Source organism: Sinocyclocheilus anshuiensis, unplaced genomic scaffold, assembly GCF_001515605.1.
Source record: "Sinocyclocheilus anshuiensis isolate Anshui unplaced genomic scaffold, SAMN03320099.WGS_v1.1 scaffold218, whole genome shotgun sequence".
Taxonomy (NCBI): Eukaryota; Metazoa; Chordata; class Actinopteri; order Cypriniformes; family Cyprinidae; genus Sinocyclocheilus; species Sinocyclocheilus anshuiensis.
Genome location: NW_015547665.1, coordinates 775,960 through 797,000, shown reverse-complemented (window position 1 = coordinate 797,000; position 21,041 = coordinate 775,960). Strand labels below are relative to the sequence as shown.

Below are 21,041 nucleotides of genomic sequence, written 5' to 3'. Positions count from 1 at the left end.
TCTGGAACAGTGTTGTAAATACAACTTAACCACTGATTTCTAGTCGTGTCCATTTTTGGAAGACCAAACAAAGTAGTTTCGCTTTCACAACGAACCAGCGTCACACACCGCGGCCTTGAGTGAGCGGAGGCCATCTTGAGAACGGCGCGGATTCACGAAGGAGCGTCCGGCCAGCTTGCGGCAACCACATGTGACGACCCCGGGCTGGACTCCGCTTCGTCCACGGTGAAAGCCGATCCGGCGATCCACAGCGCGAAGTTGATGTATTTCCCCAGCGACCAGCACGGATCAGCTCTAGGCATGACGAAGCGGATATCGTCCTCTTTTGGAAGGCCAAACAAAGTAGTTTCGCTTTCACAACGAAACACACAGCGCCTTCACGACATGGCAGCGGCGGCAACAACAATACTACAGCGAGAATAAAAGTTACGCCTTCTTTCTTTGCGTGAAGATTTGGGTGGCGTTATGCATATCTTCCCACATCATGACGTAGATATGTGGGGGCGTGTTAGGATGAGCTGTTTTAGGTAGGCGTGGCTGACTTAACTTTTATAAAGAATATCTCTTTGGATTTGAGACTTTAGTCTTTGCAACTTTACAGATCTTCTTTATGCACCAAGAGCTTGTAACACTCCAAAGAGAAAGGAAAAATTTAAATCGCATCATATGACCCCTTTAAATTTCAGTACCATGGTATATTTCAAAATGTTGTACCATTACCATCACTGTACCATGATACTGACACAATATTTTTTGTAAGGGTGTTGCCATTCTGGTAAATACATGTAGGAACTCCCAATTTATTATTTATTTATTTAATTTTATTGTCAGCTGAAGCCCCTTTACCTAAAATATTTACTTGAAGTACCCCAAGATTTTAAATTAATATTTTAATAACACATTTGCATGTTTACTGTCCTGTGGTGTTAGTTCATTGTAACATGACATGCTGGAACACAAGTAAAATATTTTTGATCCTTTTTAATAAGTATATATTTTTTTTTTATTAATTATTAGCTTTTCATTATGTACTATGTCCTAAAAACATATTATTTTGTACTTTTGTAATTGTGCTAAAATGTAGTAAAATACTGAGCTCATGCTTATTGTGTTGATTGGTTTTAGTGGCTATGCAGCCGATGACATCACACACTGCATCCGCCCACAGGACATCAAGGAGAGGAGAGCTGTCATCATTCTGAGAAAGTGAGTTGCTCCGGTTTTGAGCTAAGATCTGGAAGCATGTGTGGGGGTGGACACTGCTCTGATATCTGCTCGTGTTTTGCTGTAGAACAAGGCTGGATGCCCCTCGCTTGAGCTCCAGCTCACTGTGCCCTTCCATCCACTCTTCTGAGAGACGACACATACTCAAAGCCAAACGCTCACACCGCAAGGCTGACCCAGATGCTGCACACAGGTACTTGCCAAGTCTTTCATACCACATTCAGATCTGTCTCCATCATATCAACAACTAATAGTTCACATAGTCCACCTACATTTTAGTTTTCTTTTTTGATAATCCGTTTCACTCGGATAGACATGAAAGCTACCAAAAACAGTGTGGCTTGTTTTCCATTCCTAAAATAGAAAAACCTACTTTATATTAAAGGTAGGGCTGCACGATAAATCGCATGCGATATTTAACGCGCATCTTGTCAGAAAGCCGGTTCTGTAATCAGCGGTAAATCTCCATCACCTGCGGGCTTTCACATTGAGCAGCATTAACTACACAGAGCCGTTGTTCACTGACGAGCAGCGCAAAAAATCGTGCGAATATGGACGTGGTTTTGCGCAGCTCGTCAGTGAACAACGGCTCTGTGTAACAAAAAACAAAAGCGGTTTTGTTCTGCTTAAGAGTGGACCCTAATTGTGGCTGCCGTCTTGAGATCACATGACCGGCTGAATTCTACTCAGTCATTGTACTATTTTATTAACCCTATTATCTGACACCTTTCGCTGCAAAGTAATTGAATCATACACTTCTGTTCAAAAGTTTAAGGTCAGTAAGAGTTAGTATTTATTTATTTACTTATTTGTTTTTTTGTTGTTGTTGTTTTTCAAATTAATACTTTAATCCAGCAAGAATGCATTAAATTGATCAACAGTTACAGTAAATATTTTCAAATAAATACTGTTCTTTTTAACTTTCTATTTATCAAAGAATTTTGGGGGGAAATCAACCACAGTTTACATAAAAATATTAAGCAGCACAACAGTTTTTTCATCATGCGACACTGAAGATTGGAGTAATGGCTGCATTTTAAAATGTTTAAATAGAACAGTTATTTTAAATTGTAATAATATTATGTTTTTTTTTGTATTTTTGATTAAATGAATGCAGACTTGGCAAGCACAACGAGACTTTTTTTAAGAAACATTAAAACATCTTCCGCCACCCATATTTTTGGATTGGTAGTGTAGGGTATTTCTGCAACAAGAGTGCTGTCATATCAGTCAGCAGAACATAAAAGTACACTTTAAAGGAATAGTTTAGCCAAAAATGCTGTCATTATTTATTCATCCTCATGTTGTTCCAAACCTTTATGCTGGGGTCACTATGAACTGTCATTGAAAATAGAGCTGCATTAAAGATTCCTTTAGTATTCCATGGAAAAAAAGTAACCTCATACATGTTTGGAATGACACGAGGGTGAGCAAATGATGACAGAATTTCCATTTCTGCATGAACTGATCCTTTAAGACTCACAAAGTGGTTGCAGTCCACACATACAATTTGCTAAAAGCATTTTGCTCTTTTCCCTTACACAGGCCTCGTATTTTAGAGATGGACAAAGAGCTGCAGAGGCGTTCCCTCTCCTCCCGACAGAGACGTCACGGCGACGGCAGTTCAGAGAACTCGTGGAGGAGAGCTGACGAGAGAGAGCTGGGCTCACGCTACACACATGATCATGCACCCACACGACGAGTCAAAATGAGACGTCACTGAGACGCAGACGCCTTTACATTTGCTCGAGGGGATGGGAAGCCAACAGAGTGACTCAGTAAAAGAGAAGCTTCCGGAGTGGATGGATTCAAGGACATTAGACAGTGGCTGCTTTACTTATTAAGAGGCTTTATCTATCTATTCAGACATATCAAAAATTATACTTTAAGATCCACTATATTTTGTTCTGTGTGTTTAAAGGAAATGTATGGAATAAAAAACGACATCTATGCTGACTAGTGGAATTCAATCATAATTCATCCGTTCGCAGCCCAGTTAACTTCATGTGCCAGTGTCATGCATACAGCTCATGCACATAACAATATCAAATAAAAATGTGTACTGGTCAATTTTTTCGAAGATAGGTTTTTGAGAACTGCTCCTTTGAACATGTAAACAGATTTGCTGGATACATTTTGAAACGGTAGCTTAGAACAGGCAATCAAGCTACTTTTAATTTTTGCAAAATCTTAAAAGTCACAAAAAGTGAGAAGGAAAAAATGTATCAAATTAATTTTTTCATGCAGATAGACTGACTTTAATGGTATGATGATAAAATGTCTTTTATTTGCATGCAGTGGCTTGTCGGTTGATTTGCCTATGCACAGTGACTTTACTAACAAAGACAAGATCAAATCTAAGGCCTAGAATCATCTTTGATATGCTTGACATGCACAATATTAGTTTCCCATGTTTCTAAAAACGGGATGAAAAAGTTAAATAGTCTTCATTTGAATGCTGTTCTTTCTGTTCTCAATGCTTTTTTTTCTTTTCTCTTTTGTCCCCGTTTAAGAGTGGTATTGCCATTATAACAAGTTCTGATTGACAAGCATGGTTATTTGTTTGATCTCTTAATTTCTGAAGGAAAGAATTCATTAATGTCAACATTACAGCTGTCATTCGAGACCTGTATAAGATTGTCATAATGGCAACAGTTTTATTTATTATATTCATACTGTTTGTTTCTGAGAATGAATGGGAGATAAAAATGTAGAAGAAAGATGATAAAGTGTCTGTCCCATTGCAGGTGTTCAATAGAAAAGTGCATTTGACTTCATGAGACTCTATATATACTTTGTATTTAAGAGGCTGACAGATGAGACTATTTCTGTTTAAAGGTTGAAAACAAATGGAGCAGATAAGACTGCATAAAAGATTAAAGGGAGATGTTCAGTGTGTTCTTGAAAGATTCTCTGTTCATTCTCCATTCATGTCTGTTGTATTTTGTAGCTAACTTTTAAATACCAAAAACAATCTCACCCAATATTCCCTAAAACTTCTTTAGTTTTGTATTTGTAAGAAAGGTTTTTTTTTGTTCAATTTGCAGTGTCCATCTATATGGAATAGGTAAATCATTTTCTGTCCAGTTAGTTTAACATAAAGTTTAAATTTTTGCTCCAAGTCTTGATATTTATAATTTAAACTATGCACTGTTTTATTCCTAAATAAAAATGTAAATATTTAGTGTGGCTGGATCTCTGTGCCACTATGTCATCTTGAATTGTTGGATAAACTATTTACTTCAGTGTACTCACTGTTTACCCAATAAATGTCCCACAGGATACTTTCAAGTGCTGTTTGTAAGTGGAAAGAGTGCGTGACCGTCCACTGGTATGAGAGAACTTTCCAATTTTTCATAGAAAAACATATTGGGTTGATTACTATGTTGCTTGTGGCTAGTGTTAATGTAATTGTTTTACATATGGTTCTTGGGGAAGACATATTACTGTTTTCAGTTTATAGAGGGGTGATAAAACCGCACCAAATGTATAGCCAAAGAAATCGAAATTAAATTATAATTTTAATAAATTATATATAATCTAGGTTATAAATGAATAAATTGAATCAGTAATAAAAATATAAAAAATATAACATTAAATAAACTGGATAATATGGAGTATGTTTTAAATTAATTTAACAGCACAAAGTACAACTAAATACTAATGTACAAAGTAATTATTTAATCTGGAGTTCTTCGATTCGCCATACAAATGTAAAGGCAACTTCATTATAATATTTTCAAGAAAAATTTGCCATAAATTACACAAGCAATGAATAAAAAAAAAAATGTCACAATAAGAAAATTAAAATAATACGAAACGATACCATTGATGTCAAAATAAAAAATGTTTGAATTGACATAAAAAGCATTTAAAATAATTTATGAAATAAAAAAAAAATATATATATAATGTGGAGCCGCCCTGTTAACATGAATAACTGTATTTTTTTCCTTTTTGTCCGTGTATAGAAATTCCATAGAAATAAAGCAACGCTTCTTCACTGTGAAGCTCTGACGTCTATTGATGCTGTCATCTCATTGGTCCATATGCACGTCAATCCGCTGGATAGTGACGTATGAGGTGTTTGTTTAGTGAGAGGGCAAGTACGTGCTAGACAAAACTACTGAATTTGATACTCTAATGGCTCTGAATTGACACTCCCATATAAAGGTAAGTTAGCGGTTTAACGGTGCTTAAAAGCGGTGCTTATAAACTGTTGATTGTTTAATATCACCAAGCGTGTTAGTTTTCTGCATTCGGCAGCTGGTGATGTTAGCAAACGCGAATAACACAGCGAAACACTATTGTTTGATTCAGTGTAGTTTGATTCTCAACCATTTTGAACAACTGAAAACAAGTATTCGAGTATAGTTATGCGTGATTTAATATAGTATTTAGCAAGGAAAACAGCAAGTCTGTAAACGTGAAAGATTTAAACCACTGGTAGTGTCAAGTTGTTTTGCACACTGTCTTATCTGAAAACACAATTAATGTTATCTGGATTTTAAAGTCCGTCTATATGCAGGCCTCGTGTCATTTAATGTGTACTAACTCAGTTGGTTTTACCCAATAACCATAATGAAAGAATGTAGAATTTGTTTTGTTTTCATTTGTCTGCGATCTGGCCAAGAACATTCTGTTACTTTTTGGAAAATACCTTTGGAATGTAGTTCTTGGCAAGCATGTAAATCTGTAAATCCATTTGGAATAAAAATATTAAGGCTAAAAGGTATCCATGAGATATTCACCCATGTCTTACTAGTGTGATCTGTAGATCACAGATGGAGACTGAACTCTTAAGTCAGGATCACAAAATTATCATATGAATAAGTGGAGAGTTACTGTACCACATGGGTCTAAATGTAGACCTGGTAAAACCCCCCTTCCCAGTCTGAGTTCATGAAGATCCAAGGCTATTTCTGATCCACAGAGAGAAAGAGAGAGTGGCAGGTGAGGCTTCTGTCGCCTGGTCTGTCATGTATCACACATGACCACTGTGTGTCTTAACCTTTATAGTACTGAGTACTGTGATGGTACTTTGGTACGTAATGGTATCGGATGGTTAAATCAATAATAACACTTTAATGTATAGTACTGTGATACTGAATGATTACTATTTATGGTACACAAAAGGTCAGTGGTATTCTTAGTACCATGAATATATCCAGGCCCGGATTAAGAATTCAGACGCCCCTGGGCACAATGTCTTGTAAAGCCCCCCACACCACACACACACATTTAGTCATTTATCGAAAAATATAAATAATTAAAAAAAAAAAGTCTAAAAAAAAAGCTTCTAGACACACACACAATCAAGGTCTTGAATTATATGGTACTATTTGTTGGAAACACCTCTGTTGTTTATATCAACCAGACATTGGTGGGCGGAACTGGTGTAAATAGCCTCTGCCAATAAGGTAGACGCTTCGTGTAAATAGACACTTTGAAATTGTTTTCTTCCCCTTGCTTGGGCCCCAAGTACGCATGGGCCCCTGGGCCTATGCCCATAATGCCCATTGGATAATCCAGCCCAGAATATATCATGATAGATGTCTAAAAACCATTGAGGTACCCTGATATGTGAGGAAGTGCATGTGACATCAAATGGTCATGTAAGTCTCTACTGACATTTTCAAACAGTCTCACAGAGGACGTGATGTATTATTATGGTAAAAGGCGAGGAGAAGATGGGATTGCTGTTGTCATTGACTTCCTGTTGTCCAATGCCCGGCTGGTGCTGGGGGTCGGCGGAGCTGCGGTGCTGGGCATTGCCACATTAGCTGTGAAACGGGTGATTATTCATTATTTTTGCTTACTACATAGTCCTGATTGGTCAAATACTATATTGTTTATAGAGTGCATATACCATTAATTTAAAAAGCTTGTAGCTCACAGTAGGTCTTTTTTTTACTTCTAGAACCTGACTGTTGCACTATTTATTAATTTTTTGTCTCCTCCTCCTCTTCCTGTGATGTCATAGCTGATAGAACGTGCTGGTAGGCCTCCTGATGAGAAGCCTGAAAAGAAGATGACGGACAGCTGGGAGGAGTTAAGCTTGGTTAGTGCCTCCCCCAAATTGCTGCACAAGGGTATAGAAGGAGTGGTCATAAAACAGATTGCTGCCGCAACCAAGAAAGGTAAATACTTGGGAACATACTTACCTTTATTTAGAAGACTTGTTGCTAAAAGACAACAAGAAATCAAAACTAACCATATTTAGGGTCTTATTCTGCACAATTCATCTATGCATGCTAGTGCAAAAAAACAACAACTTTGTAATCTTTCATCTAAATGTATTAATTCCACTTTTCAAACTGGTTAATGTCTTTATTAAGACTTTGTTAATGTCTTAATGGTCTTTATTTACGCATTAATGTTACTGAACATCTGCGTCACTAAAAAATATATCATGTTATGGAACTAAAATGGGTTGTGAATGCTGTTTTTAAGTAGAATCCCTTTTTTCTGTGTTTAGCGGAGCTGTCCCAACCCATTCCCCTGCCCTCACCTGAGCCCCAGCGCTGTGACGCTGACCCACCTCAGCGACGGAAACGCATGGATCTGTGTGTGATGACGTTTGTGGACCGTCTGCAGCAGTACTACAGAACACGCGTGTGTCTGTCAGCAGAGGAGGTGTCTGTCGCACAGCAGAGAGCGTTAGATATAGCCACAGAGATCCAGGCCTTCCTGCACTCCAAACACCCAAGCATGCCACTGGGAGACATGATGCTGGCGGGGTCATTGCTTGACAACCTGCAAGTGGTTAAAGCCGACCATGCTTGCTTGATCGTGCCCCTACAGGTATCAAGATTCTATGTGGACCACTTGTTTACTTGCAGGTGTAAAAAAAAAAGTTGCCATCTCATATATCTCAAAGATACTTTTACTCTTTGCACAACTCTGTGTACATTGGATTGAAATTTTAATAACTTTAATGTACTTGATTTGTACACCAAACACTAGGAATATACAATATACAAGTATCGGATTGGGACTCAGTATCTGCCGATACTCAATATTCAATGACTTGGATCAGATCGGAGGCACAAAAAAACTGATTGGGACATCCCTTTATAATATAATATAATATAATATAATATAATCAACAATATATAAAAAAAAACTATTTTCTTTTTAAAATATTTAGTTAAGATGACATTAAGAAAAGCCTTCCAATCTTAGCAGTTGGATCTTTGATCTTAGGTATTGACCTGACAATGGCCATGTGCTTGGCCCTGAAATTGTATTTAAATTTGTTCCAAATGTGTTTCATACAGTTGGAGTCCAGTCTGTGGATGCCTATTGCTGGAGAGGACACATTTTTGGGTCACCCTCAGTACTGCATGGTGCGCCGTGAAAACCTTGAGTACTTCCCGAGGGGGCGGAGCTACTGGGATCGACATTTGCTGGGTGGATACTTGTCGTCGCGGCTTGTTTCCGAGCAACTAGGCAAGACAGTGATGGAATCAATTAACTGGCCATCGCTGACCGGAACCCTGGAGTGTGAGGTGCGACCGGTGCTTGGGTCTCCTGAGCTCAAACTGGAAATTCGAGGGTTAACGCAAAGCAGTTATGACAGTGGAGAACGCTTCTATATAACAGTGTTGCCAACAGTGCGCCTTGGTGAGATGACGCTTACGGCGCAACGAGAGATCACTGGGTCATTCGACTACGTCTGGTACCAGAGCCTATACACTAGCGAAACAGCTAGACTAGCAGAGCTTGACAAAGCAGACTCGGGGGTCAGAAGAAAGTGCCTGAAAACACTAAAGGCGGTGTGCTGCAACTGCCCTTCACTACGCAAGCTCAACGGCAGCCATCTTAGCAACGTCATTCTACACATGAGTGAAAATGAAACAGATTGGACGGAATCAGCATTTGCTGATAGGTTCCAGCAGGCGATCACTGAGCTAATCGGATATTTGGAAACTGGAATCTTGCCTAGTTACTTCAAACCTAATGTGAATCTGTTTCAGGGTTTTACTGAGGACGACATTGATGAGATGGGCTTCATGCTGTACTGTGCTGTAACTGAACCTGAGATTCTACTGATCTGATTCACTCCCCCTCCTACTCCTTCTACGCACAGAATAGTACTTTTATCAAAACAACTCTCTATGGCAACTGGCATTAATGCACCTTTAAACAATGAATGTAAAATTACATATCATTTCTATAAGGTGTCTATTCATGGTCCCCTTATGTGTATTTCCACTTACCTACTCCTTGAAAGGGGATTTTGAAGTGACATTGGCTCCATTTAACTATGCATCACTTACCTAGACAGACACTCTGCTTGGATGTAGATTTTAAAGAAGTGAGAAAACGCTTTCATGGTTCAGACCATTTGTCTGTGACTTAAGATGGATTTTCTTTTGTTGATAACCTGTTCTGAGCTCTGCGTTGACCATGTTTTACTATTTTGCTTTTTGGAGCAATGGCAGTAATCACAGACAATGCGAAGCGGTGTTGACTTTGAAGAAGCAAATACTTAATATTAAGACAATAAAGCAGTAATGCAATGCCTTTGTTGAGAATATTTTTATATACTTTTTTTTTTTTTGGTCAGTTATTCTAGCTTACAATGTAGCAAAATTACTGAGTGTGTTTGGGGAAAAATGTGCGTTGAGGGTTGTCTAAACCTTTATAAGCGTTGTTTTCCTACTTACCCACATACTTTTGTCAGTACTAGCATAAATGGCTATGAAAAGACAGAAACAATTAAACTAAAAGTTAATATGTAAAAGCAGGTTTCCCTTTATACATCTTATTATAACTTGCAAACAAGTTTGGTTAAAAAATAAATAGCAGAAACAAAAATATTGGTAGGATCAAACTTCATGCCGATCCTACACTGCTGACAGGGTTACATCCTAGCAAACACAGAACGTTATGTTAGTTTTTGGTTCCCGTTTGGATATTTATTTATTTTTTATTTTTTTGAGAACCAAGAAAGGAACGTTCTTTTTAGGTTTTAATTTTTGCAACCATAAAATAATGTTCCCAGAATGTTGCAGGGTGGTTATTATTTAATAACCTAAAAATAACTTATACAGAACGTTCTCTCTAATGGTTATTTTTAGGTTATTATTTTGCAATCATATAACGTTCCCTGAACATTGCAGGATGGGTATTTTTTATGACCTAAAAATAACTTATACAGAACATTCCCTAATGGTTATTTTTAGGTTATTTTAAATCCCTGTAAACTATCTTTCCAATGAAAACATTGCAGTTGTGTAATGACCTATGCAGAGCCCTGAAATTAGTTTAATACAGCATTTACTACAGAAATTAGATGAATCAAATGTGTTTTAAATTATAATATTAAGCCAGTGTTAAGTATAGAGTGATAACAGAAATCATTAATTTGTGGGTTTGTTTCATCTTTATTTACTGCGCCTAACTGAAGAGAACATGATTTTTTGTTTTTGTTTATGGATCAAAAGAAGAATGTCCCGCTGTACAAACTGTACACTTCATTGGTAAGAAATGAATGTACTGATATCCTTCTTTAAGTCAAGTAATTATCTTAAATGAATTATTGTTTGCTACTGGGATGCGTGTCTAAATAAAGAGATTGTTCACAATTTTCACAGTTGTTTGTGGTGTTAGGCCTACTTGTGCTTGTCATGTCAATTAGTATATGGATTACACGCCTATTTATCAGTGTTTTTGTAGGCTAGGATAGTTCCTCTTTCAGTTTTTATTTGGTTGCTATCATGTGAAAATACAATAAACACAAGTCATGGTTTATGAGAGGTCAAATAAAAAAAAAGATAAGGCAGAACTGCTGGGTGTAAACCAGTAGTTAACATGTCACTTTATAGAAATGCAATTAGTCATGTAAAAATAATTTGGCAGAACTAAAAATGGGCATCTAATAATCCTTTGGGTCTTTTACATTTATGGAATGACCCAAAGAAAAGGGGATTTTTAATGTCAAAATAAAGTAAAAAAAAAAAAAAGCTTTACTTTATAGAGATCTTTATAGAGTTCCTGTTCTAAAAATATGTTACACTGTGACAGTGTTTTAGTTATAGAATTTTACTAAGTGTTTGTTAGTAAAAAGATTGGCTGGTTAAAATCAAGTTTGTTTATGTTACACTGTGACAGTGTTTTAGTTATAGAATTTTACTAAGTCTTTGTTAGTAAAAAGATTGGCTGGTTAAAATCAAGTTTGTTTACTAAAATAAATATAGCCTATTGAATTCTTATCGGTGTGTTAAGGAAAATGCCAATAATATTGGCATGACTGTTGACATTTATGAGAGATCAAATATGCAATAACGCTCGTGCGCATATCCCTTTTCCCACGCTTATTTTGAGGAATTGGTTTGAGGCGGAAACAAGTCGAAATTGAGCTGGTTATGATCACTCCCCCAACCAGAGGTGTCACATGGCTAGCTATGGCAAACGCTGTTTCTGTTACTGCTCTCCGGAAAGCGCTTTAATGTTTGTTTACGTCTAAACATCGAGTTCAGCTTACTTTTAGAAAAGAGAAAACGAGTATTGGTTTAAATTGCTGTACCAGCAAACACCGGCAAGTTCATTTATACGTATATTACTCTGAACTGACTAGTCAGTTTTCATGACATTGCGTTTATGTCATGGTCTGTATGGTGCGTCAGGCATATCATTTATAAATCGGTGTGAACTGGATCACTTCATGCTTGTTATGGTTTTTAAGTAGTTGTAATTCTCTTTTCATGCGTCGATTGATCACATTTTACTAGTCCTTGTAAATGCGTAGTAAAACTAGACCTCCTGCACTGGATTAAGTCAGCTATTTTGACAGCAATGTGAAGATGTGGCTTCAGGGGTGTAAAGTATGTGAGTCATAAGTTTCGTTATTTAAGTATTATTTTGTGGAATTAGTACTAATAAAGCTTAATTCTTGTACTCTTAATTACATTTTCACAAATAAAGAAATAAGCCTTTTTACAAGTGTACAAAGTACATAAGTAAAAGAAGAAAAAAAAAACTTGTTTTATTGTTTGTATAGTAGAGTAACAAACCAGTCAAATGGGTGTCCTGCAGTTTTTATTTACATTTTATTTGAAACAGCCAGTGAAATCCATTTAGCTGGCCACATTGGTCCATCTGTCCTTGTGAAGAGATTTCAGCAGATCTTTTTTTTATGTGAAAAATTGACAAATGTATCTTGAACGTAAATAGGGTAGATTACCAAATCTATAACTATAAACAATAAAATCAGATGTTGCTGAATGAATGAAGTTGAACAATTTAAGGTAATAGGATATAGGTTTCATTTGTGGCATCAACAGACTTACTGAAGACATTGTGGAACTCATAATGTGGAAACATTTTGACACAGTCCTTTAACTAGTATAATTTCACAATACTTCTTACACCCCTGTTCGGTTTGTTTGTTGGTTTGTTTAATACTTTTTACCACCATGATTAGCTCTCCAGACTTGGTGGCTTTCACTAAAGAAACATATTTCAGTGAAATAGCCAAAGACCCCTCAGCACTTCCTGAGGAACTGTCTGTTCCCATATATCCCTACACTGGGAACACCACCCCATGGTCCACAATGTCTGGTGCTAATTTTAAGAAGGACTTTATCCTTTTATCAGAGTTTTCAGAGCAAGTTGGGCCGCAGCCTTTGCTTACAGTTCCTCCTGAAACCAAGGCTTGTGGAACGTTTGATTTGAACCACTTCTCCCTTCGGATCATGTCAGTGGACTATCAGACCTCGCTCACCAGCCTGGCAGTTTGCGGCTCTTTGAAACTGAACTTTGTAGAAGACTCAAAAGTAGTTTTAGGGGATTCTGGAGAAGGAGTATTTGCATATGTGCACCACCTTACGCTCTATGACTTGGAGGCTCAAGGGTTTGTGCGACCTCTCTGCCTTGCCTATGTGTCGTCTGATGAGAATAAAATTATACAGCAATTTCAGCAGCTTTCCGCAGAGTTCTCCAAAGTCTCTGAATGTCTAAAAACAGGGAACAGGAAGAACTTTGCAAATGAACTGGAGATAAAACTGAGAGATTTGGAGTATACCAGAGTCATGTTATTCAGAGAAATAGAAAGAGAGTTAAATAATGTATCTTTTTCAAGAAAGGCAGAAGTAGAGTGTGAAAAACGGAATAGGTCATGTATTACACATGATAGAGATGAACGATTTGGAGAGCGAAGGAAGGGCAAGCAGGATAAAGGATCTTGCCCAATGCCATTGGCTAATAAAGGTGAGGAACTGGCCTTTGTAGAAAAATCCATTCAGGAATACAAAAGCCTTCTAAAACAGGTCTCCTACTACCCAACCAGGAAGCTTAGAGACTCTGAATACTCTCCTTATGAACCAGATGACCTCCCTCATTCTTTCGAGTTCGACCTGGATGATTTAAGGCATGGTCAGCTTGCTGGGCCAATGCTAGAATATAATGTTTTTTCTTGCACAAACACACCCTCACATTCTCTGCAGCTGATTAACTCTACTTCATCTTGCCGATTTGACAAGCGTCTTAAAACTCTCGAGGAGTTGTGTGATGACTACTTCCACCATCAGGCGCTACAGCAACTGTACTCCATTGAGAGGACATTCAGAGGAGATGCCTGCCATCTCTACTCACAACAACTCTGCCGTAATCATCTTCGCAACCTCAAATCTACCAATTTCTTATTTGAGGATCCATGTGACTTGGAAGAGGAAGCAGGATTACAGATTGGAATAGCCAGTCAACATTCAGTCCGACAACCCTCATTTCTTCCTGCACCTTCAATTCTAAGTGAAACTGCCAGTCTCGAGTCATATGTCTCCTGTGTTGAAATGGTGCCAATCAAACTAGAGTTGGGTGGACCTAGTCAATTTCCAGTTGTACCCAGCTCTTTAAATACCCCTTCCGAGGATAACCTACGCCTTACATCCGACACCTCCTTAGTAGAGACTGAAATGGAAAATGGGGGGGGTTGTTTCAACTTCGGATTGCCTAGAAAATGTGGACTGTGTTTCAACTTTGATGAAGACCAGTATTAGTAGTGGAGATAGTATTGAGGTCTTAGGGACAGAGAAGTCCTTCAGATCCCAGGGTTCAAATATCCCATTGGATACAGCACTGCAAAGACCTCCACCTTTGTCCACTACAGCTGCACTGGAGGGTCTAAGGCAAGGAAGGGTACCTACCAGACGGACTTGCAGTGAAGACAGCATTGAGGTGCTTAGCACAACAGAATCCATCCTACCTGAAGAACTGCGTGCTTCATACCCTTGTGCAATTGATGAGGAAAGCCCAGATCAAGAGACTGCTGAGAAAGACATGTCTCAAAACCAAGAGGACAAACAAGTTGAGTGTGTTTACGGTGTGGGAAACAAAGTCCCTAAAGATCATGGAGGGGCCTGTATGGAGGAGCCACAAGATTTTTATCCTGCTGTCACCTTAACCCCACCTGATTGTCCTATGACTTTGACCTTGGGTGGGTCAAGCTCTCAAGATACTTGTCATGCATCAGAATTAATTCCTCTCTCATTGTTAGATGAGCCCTGCCGGATAGTATCTGATGATTTCTCAGACTGCTTCAGCTATCGGAGCACCACTGCTTCTACAACCTCCGAATGCACTTTCTCTGCTTGTCTTCCCAGGAATAAAAGACAAGGTGGGACCAGACGGAGACGGGGCAGAGTAGGACGAGCAGCGTTGCAATTCTTGCGACAGTTTCCCTTTGCAGTCCATGCAGTGTTCAGCCTTCTGAGTGGCCAAACATTGGTAGTACTAGGCAGCGAGGGACAAGGTGGGACCAGACGGAGACGGGGCAGAGTAGGACGAGCAGCGTTGCAATTCTTGCGAGTTTCCCTTTGCAGTCCATGCAGTGTTCAGCCTTCTGAGTGGCCAAACATTGGTAGTACTAGGCAGCGAGGAGGCTGCAGTGAGGCGACTGGTTACAGCACTGTCTGTGTACATGCCACATCTGAGTGGATACAGAGACAGCATTCAACCTTGGACGTCAACGCCACTGCAGCTTACTGACCTGCTGAACTGTAAACTTATCGGCTTTAACAGGTAACATTTACTATGCATCTTAATCTTGTTTGACTGCCTGTTTTTAAAGGGAACCAAAATATCTTGATTAGCTCATACAAATTTATTGTGGGTAAGCTCTGCAGAAAGGTATCCGGTTAAGTCTGATGTTACATCACTGTTTCCGGTTCAAAACACTCCTTCAAATCACAAAAGCAAACAAACAGTCCCCATTATTGGCTGTAATACTAATAAATCATGATCTTAACCTTTACTGCCATACCTGAAATCTTAGTCAGCCAGATAGTGATTTATCTTTTCTGAATCATTAAAATATTGGTGTCTGGAGACTGTAGTAAACCATGAGTTTTAGAAAACTTAAAGGGATAGTTCACCCAAAAATTTAAATTTAAGTTTTTTTTTTTATATATTTACTCAGGATGTGCTGTTTGACTCGCACAAATTTGCATCACTGCCTGGGCCATTATTGCCGATACCTCAGCATCCTAGATGTGGATCAAAAGACACTGCACTGCCCTGCCTACAGCGGTACTCTTATCAACCTGCTGGTGGAACCAAGGAGCCACTTTAAACGTGGAAACACCTACTTCATGTTTGCTCAAAGTGTGCAAAGCAAGCTCGTCACCAGATCATTCCTTTTAACATTTTCACATGGTTGCCATACACCTAGAAGGCCTCGGGAAAGTACATGGACACAGTGTTTTCATTCTGAATTTCACAGAGATGATAAGAAAATCCTCAACTATTTATCTGAACTCATCAAAATGCACTTCATGGAGGTTCCACCCAATCTCCTCAGATTCAGCTACACCACAAACTCTGTTTTCAAACTCTGAAAGTGTCATTTACAAATGTACATTTGCCAACAATTTGTGTACTGTACCGTAGTTATGCATAGATTTTATTGCCTTCAAATGAAAATTTGCTTTTGCCCAGCAATAACCGTATATTTACACTTTCTGCATGCTTTGATATTTTGTTGACAAAGGAAGTTGAAGTGAATAATTACAGTAATACTGTGGTCTAATCTCGTGCAAAGATTCCAGAGAAATATCAGTTTACAATCTTAAATGATCTACAACAAAGCAAAATTGAACCGCTTCATATCAGTGTTGCATTTGAAACTTTGTCATTTACATTACGGCTGATGTTCAAAGAATTGTATATTGTTCTGTTGCTGAATATAACTGTATTTAACATCCTCCAGATATTGATCATAGTCCTGTAACTGCGCATAATGTTGCAAAATGCTGGTAAATTCCCAGACGAGGAAAACAAACGTCTGGACAATAGGGGGGGAAAAAATCTGATCTGACACTTATAATCTTTGAAAACATTAAATCCACTCTGTATGTACATTAAAACAATTTGTTTTTAAAACAGGATGCTGGTCAGACTTATTTTCCTTGCTGCTGGATTAGATGCAGGATTTTACGTTTTTCTGGAGTAAGTTTGGCCACCTGCAAGTTAGAGAAAGGTAGCTCACATTAAAAACAAGATATATTGAGATTTAACCAAATATATCTTTGTAAGTTTACATTAAACCAAGACATGAATTAATGGGAAAAGATTCTTACATTGCATTCAAGATACAGTTTCAAGCTTAGTTGCCAAGGGTTGTGTGATCTGAAATCAAAGAGTGCATTTGGAAATTGTTGACATTCATTTTCATATAATATGTACTTCATTTTAACAAATGATCCAATTGCTAAATTGTTTTATAGTGGCATTCCTGTTTTATCCCCAATCTTCCTTTTTATTTCCCTCTGGACAAAGTAAATCAGGAATATTCAAAACATCCAGCGCAATCTAACATTACATTAGAAATCGCCTCTTAATATTCATGCATCTATAACACTCTGTGCTGAAATATGTCATGGATATCTAGATGATTATGTAATAAAAAGCATGAATGACATATGACTAGTGATGTACTGCTGTTTCTTACTCATTCCAAGTGGCAAGCAGGCTATTGGTAGGATAGGTGTTCAGGTCCAGGACAACGCTGTTTTCCCAGAAGTACATGCAGAGAAAGTACGCAACTAGGGAATGTTCGGTTTCAGTCCATTTTCTGAAGTGGATATAAAGCACGTACATGCTTAACATGAAGGTTTTCGTTTTGGTGAATGTGTGCGAGCACACACCCTTACCTCTGTAGGAGTTGGTATCGCTCATCAGACAGTTCCTCCAGAAGACAGCAAAGGAGGTAGTGCAGCACTTCTGGCCTCACCAGCAGACTGTAGAAGAACCAACGGAGCGCCCAGCGGTTGAACTAAAAGCAAATGTACACACAATTACACAAAAGAGCCTGCACAAAATCAGGACTACTGAATTTAACATGGGATGATACAATACTAACACTTCAGCATTTCTTATTTTTAGCTGTACATGGAAGGTCTGAACTTGCCTGTGTTTAGGGATGTGCAACAGTGATTGAGTACTCAGCTGTGACAGCGACGACCGATCATGAAAACGATGATCGTGGAAAAATTGGTTTGGTTATAGCAACCCTTTGGCGGCACCCTGAGCTCTGATTGTTTAGCTGGCCACAGCATGCGGTCCAAAATATAGACGTGGGAAGAGAGAGAAGCATGGCTTCGAAGTCCCGTAGTGATGTCTGGGTTAGCTACATAAATATCTGATGAATCTAATGGATGCATTGGGATATTAACATGCTGAATGCGCTGCATATTACCAGTGTTTAGTTTCATGCTTAAATGCAATGCCCGATATTTGAGATGGTCATATTCCTTTTAGATGTTTCTTTTTTTTTTTTAAATACTGATGTTATAATAATGCAGCAGTGCTTATTTTGTCATTTGTTCAACAGTAGGCATACTTCAATTAAAATTGTTTTTGTACTTCGTATATAGCTTTGAAAACACGCAGGCGATTTCAGGAATCACTTGATAATGTAGATGAAAATGTAGCACAAATCTGCCATAAACATTAATGCCATAAGCATTATAATGAGAACTTTATAGGATGTGAAATCTATAGTAAATTCTGTCTCCTTTCCTTGTCTCTTTTCTCTCTCACTATAAATGCATAACTTATATTTCACTGGCATTTGCATCCTTTTGTGCAGATACAAGTTGTAATGTTTCTTTTCTCTCTCACTATAAATGCATAACTTATATTTCACTGGCATTTGCATCCTTTTGTGCAGATACAAGTTGTAATGTTACGTCTATGTTACGTATCCAAGTTATCTGATTAATATCATAGGATGTGTCATAGAACGGGCTTCAGTTTATTGGCATAAAGTCAATCAGCTTCACCTCAGGCAGCTATTCCTTTTTAGATGCTTATTTTTTTAATAACATTGCTGCATCAATCATAATCTAACAGTGTTCTAATCATGTGTTCATGTCTTCATAGACATGTTTTCATGTCATCATTTTATTTTTAACATTCATTTTCATAACGGTCTTCAGATATTTTCATTATCTCCATTACGGCCATGCCTCGCCCCCCCCGATTAATCATGTTTGAAACCTATTGATGATCGAAATAAGAAATTGCCAAAAATGCCCATCCCTACCAGTGTTGACTAAAAACTAGAGAAAATAAGCACCCTGAAAGATATGATGACGTTGAGGATGGGCCTGAGCTGTGAGTGGAAAATGCGCAGAACCAAAGCCTGAGTGGCCAACAGTAGTCTAGCCTGGTCAGGATAACCCTAATGGGAAGAAAGTAAAAGATCATTACATGCTGCACCAATAACCAAAAACTATGAATATTATCTAAAGTATTATTTAAACTATGTCAGGCATATAAAAAAAAATTGTGCATTTCATTTGCAATCATTATATACATGCACACATACACACATATGTGACCCTGGACCACAAAACCAGTCATAAGGGTCAATTATTCGAAATTGAGATTTAAACATCATCTGAAAGCTGAATAAATAAGCTTTCCATTGATAGGACAAAATTTGACCGAGATACAACTATTTGAAAATCTGGAATCTGAGGGTGCAAAAAAATCTAAATATTGAGAAAATCGCCTTTAAAGTTGTCCAAATAAAGTTCTTAGCAATGCATATTACTAATCATAAATTAAGTTCTAATATCTTTACAGTAGGAAATGTACAAAATATCTTCATGGAACATGATCTTTACTTAATATCCTAATGATTTTTGGCATAAAAGATCAATCAAAAATCAATACTTTTGACCCATACAATGTACTTTTGGCTATTGCTACAAAAACACCCCAGCGACTTAAGACTGGTTTTGTGGTCCAGGGTCACATATATGACATGCAATGATGTTCTGAAATGAGGTTGCGAAGTCTCTTTTTTACATTTATTCCAAAATAATAACTAAGAACATGGTAATATATAAAATACAACACACACAGACAGACATACTGGAATAATATTCGGCATCAGAAAAGCTGCTTAATAGATATTGCCATTTCCTACATAAATTCCAGTAACCAATAATCCAAGGTTTAGACAAAAAAAATATAAAAAATAGCAAAGAATGAATTCATTGATTAAAACTCACACTTTCAAAGGTTTTGGGGATCTGTATACGGGAAGTCATCGTCAGCTCCTCAAGAATTGCACTGGCAGCGTCTCTGGTCCCCTGAGCAGAAACAAACAATTATCAGTCTCCATCATAACATCTCGTATTGTTTTCCAACCCTCTCCCCATCCAGACAGACACGAAATAAACACTCTCCTCACCATTTGATAGGTGACGTCAGGCTCGGCATAGAATGCACCAACAGGAATACCATCTGGAGTAGTAAAACTGGAACCGACAACGCTGAGGAGATAAACCCACGTTTCTGGCTACAAACATATAGAGACATCCATTATAAAAGATGCCAGACCTTAAAAGAGCACTTACTGCACACTCTAGTTGAAAGTGAGCATTAAGCCTACTAAACCTACATACATGAAGAGTTAATAAGGGGGAAAAAATTATGACTTTGATGTTTTTATGACAGGTGGCGTCTAACTGGTGTTTGATGCTGTATCACAATGACCTGAGCTGTTTGCTGCACATTCAGTATGCAAGGGGGAAAAAAAAGCAAAATACACTAATTGACATGGAGACAAAACATTTTTTGTTAATAAATGCAAAGTATATTTTGGTAGCTAGCGATAAATATAAATAAAATGGAATGGTAAAAGTATTAAATTCATTCAGGTGTGTCAAAAAAAAAAAAAGTAAACCGAGCATTTGCATATGAAATATTAAGTTACATAAAAAAAACATTATATACTATTTTACCTACATCAGCAAAAACAATGCTGTTACAGTCCAGAACCCTGAGTGCAAACTTCAGTACCTCCATCATCTTGAATGAATTTGAACCTTTAATGAAGGGACAGAAAAAAATCACATATTAAGCATTCCATCTGAATGATACCGCTCATAAAAATCACTTACATCTGAAAGTTATGTGATCAGCAGCTGTCAAGCTGCAAATCAGCAGAATTTTCAATCCACTGATTGAAATTCTTTCTGCGCTTACTGCTGATATGAGAAATGAGTGTGCAAATGTATAAATTAATTTTCCTCATTGAATAGGATTAAGAAAGACTGGAAAACCAGACATGTTCTGTCTTTAAAAAGAGAAAAGTATGTTCATGTCAAATGGCATTTCTATATTGAATTGCCATGCTTTTCCTTATGTGTGTTGATATTAACAAAAATGGCAGAACTTTAAGTTTTTCTGGCTTTCCTACTTTGTAAATAACAGCCCTAAAATATTAAGATGATGTTTTTTAAAGTTAATATATATATATATATATATATATATATATATATATATATACACACACATACA

At 37.6% G+C, this 21,041-nt stretch overlaps 4 protein-coding genes across 4 annotated transcripts in view; 3 read left to right on the top strand and 1 right to left on the bottom strand.

Moving 5' to 3' along the window:
* Nucleotides 1-3,787, top strand: part of LOC107702542 (RNA demethylase ALKBH5) — a 6,198-nt gene extending 2,411 nt beyond the window's left edge. The window contains exons 2-4 of the mRNA XM_016504890.1: nt 1,126-1,206; nt 1,292-1,417; nt 2,770-3,787. Coding sequence (XP_016360376.1) covers nt 1,126-1,206; nt 1,292-1,417; nt 2,770-2,947 — 385 coding nt within the window. The 3' untranslated portion in view covers nt 2,948-3,787. The remainder of the gene's footprint in view (nt 1-1,125; nt 1,207-1,291; nt 1,418-2,769) is intronic.
* A 1,466-nt stretch (nt 3,788-5,253) lies between these two features.
* Nucleotides 5,254-10,778, top strand: LOC107702540 (mitochondrial dynamics protein MID51-like). The gene is made up of 5 exons (XM_016504889.1): nt 5,254-5,396; nt 6,867-7,017; nt 7,207-7,363; nt 7,702-8,027; nt 8,504-10,778. Exons 2-5 carry the CDS (start codon nt 6,883-6,885, stop codon nt 9,281-9,283), a joined length of 1,398 nt encoding a protein of 465 aa, XP_016360375.1. The 5' UTR covers nt 5,254-5,396; nt 6,867-6,882; the 3' UTR covers nt 9,284-10,778.
* Nucleotides 10,779-12,393: 1,615 nt separating this feature from the next.
* Nucleotides 12,394-16,522, top strand: LOC107702539 (Smith-Magenis syndrome chromosomal region candidate gene 8-B protein homolog). The gene is given in 4 exon segments (XM_016504888.1): nt 12,394-14,152; nt 14,154-14,964; nt 15,098-15,248; nt 15,646-16,522. Coding segments are annotated over 4 exon segments (2,886 nt in total). The 5' UTR covers nt 12,394-12,646; the 3' UTR covers nt 16,064-16,522.
* The window catches only part of LOC107702537 (uncharacterized), a 20,154-nt gene continuing 15,215 nt past the window's right edge, over nt 16,103-21,041 (bottom strand). The window contains exons 14-21 of the mRNA XM_016504887.1: nt 20,487-20,566; nt 19,930-20,037; nt 19,748-19,828; nt 18,805-18,909; nt 17,378-17,499; nt 17,176-17,298; nt 16,805-16,853; nt 16,103-16,687 (exon numbers count right to left, since the gene is read on the bottom strand). Coding sequence (XP_016360373.1) covers nt 16,625-16,687; nt 16,805-16,853; nt 17,176-17,298; nt 17,378-17,499; nt 18,805-18,909; nt 19,748-19,828; nt 19,930-20,037; nt 20,487-20,566 — 731 coding nt within the window. The 3' untranslated portion in view covers nt 16,103-16,624. The remainder of the gene's footprint in view (nt 16,688-16,804; nt 16,854-17,175; nt 17,299-17,377; nt 17,500-18,804; nt 18,910-19,747; nt 19,829-19,929; nt 20,038-20,486; nt 20,567-21,041) is intronic.

Excerpts from the sequence above, each read along its gene's own strand:
- LOC107702540 (XM_016504889.1), top strand. The coding sequence starts at position 6,883 with ATGTATTATTATGGTAAAAGGCGAGGAGAAGATGGGATTGCTGTTGTC. Across the intron at positions 7,018-7,206 it reads CCACATTAGCTGTGAAACGG|CTGATAGAACGTGCTGGTAG; the intron begins GTGATTATTCAT and ends GTGATGTCATAG. Across the intron at positions 7,364-7,701 it reads TGCTGCCGCAACCAAGAAAG|CGGAGCTGTCCCAACCCATT; the intron begins GTAAATACTTGG and ends TTCTGTGTTTAG.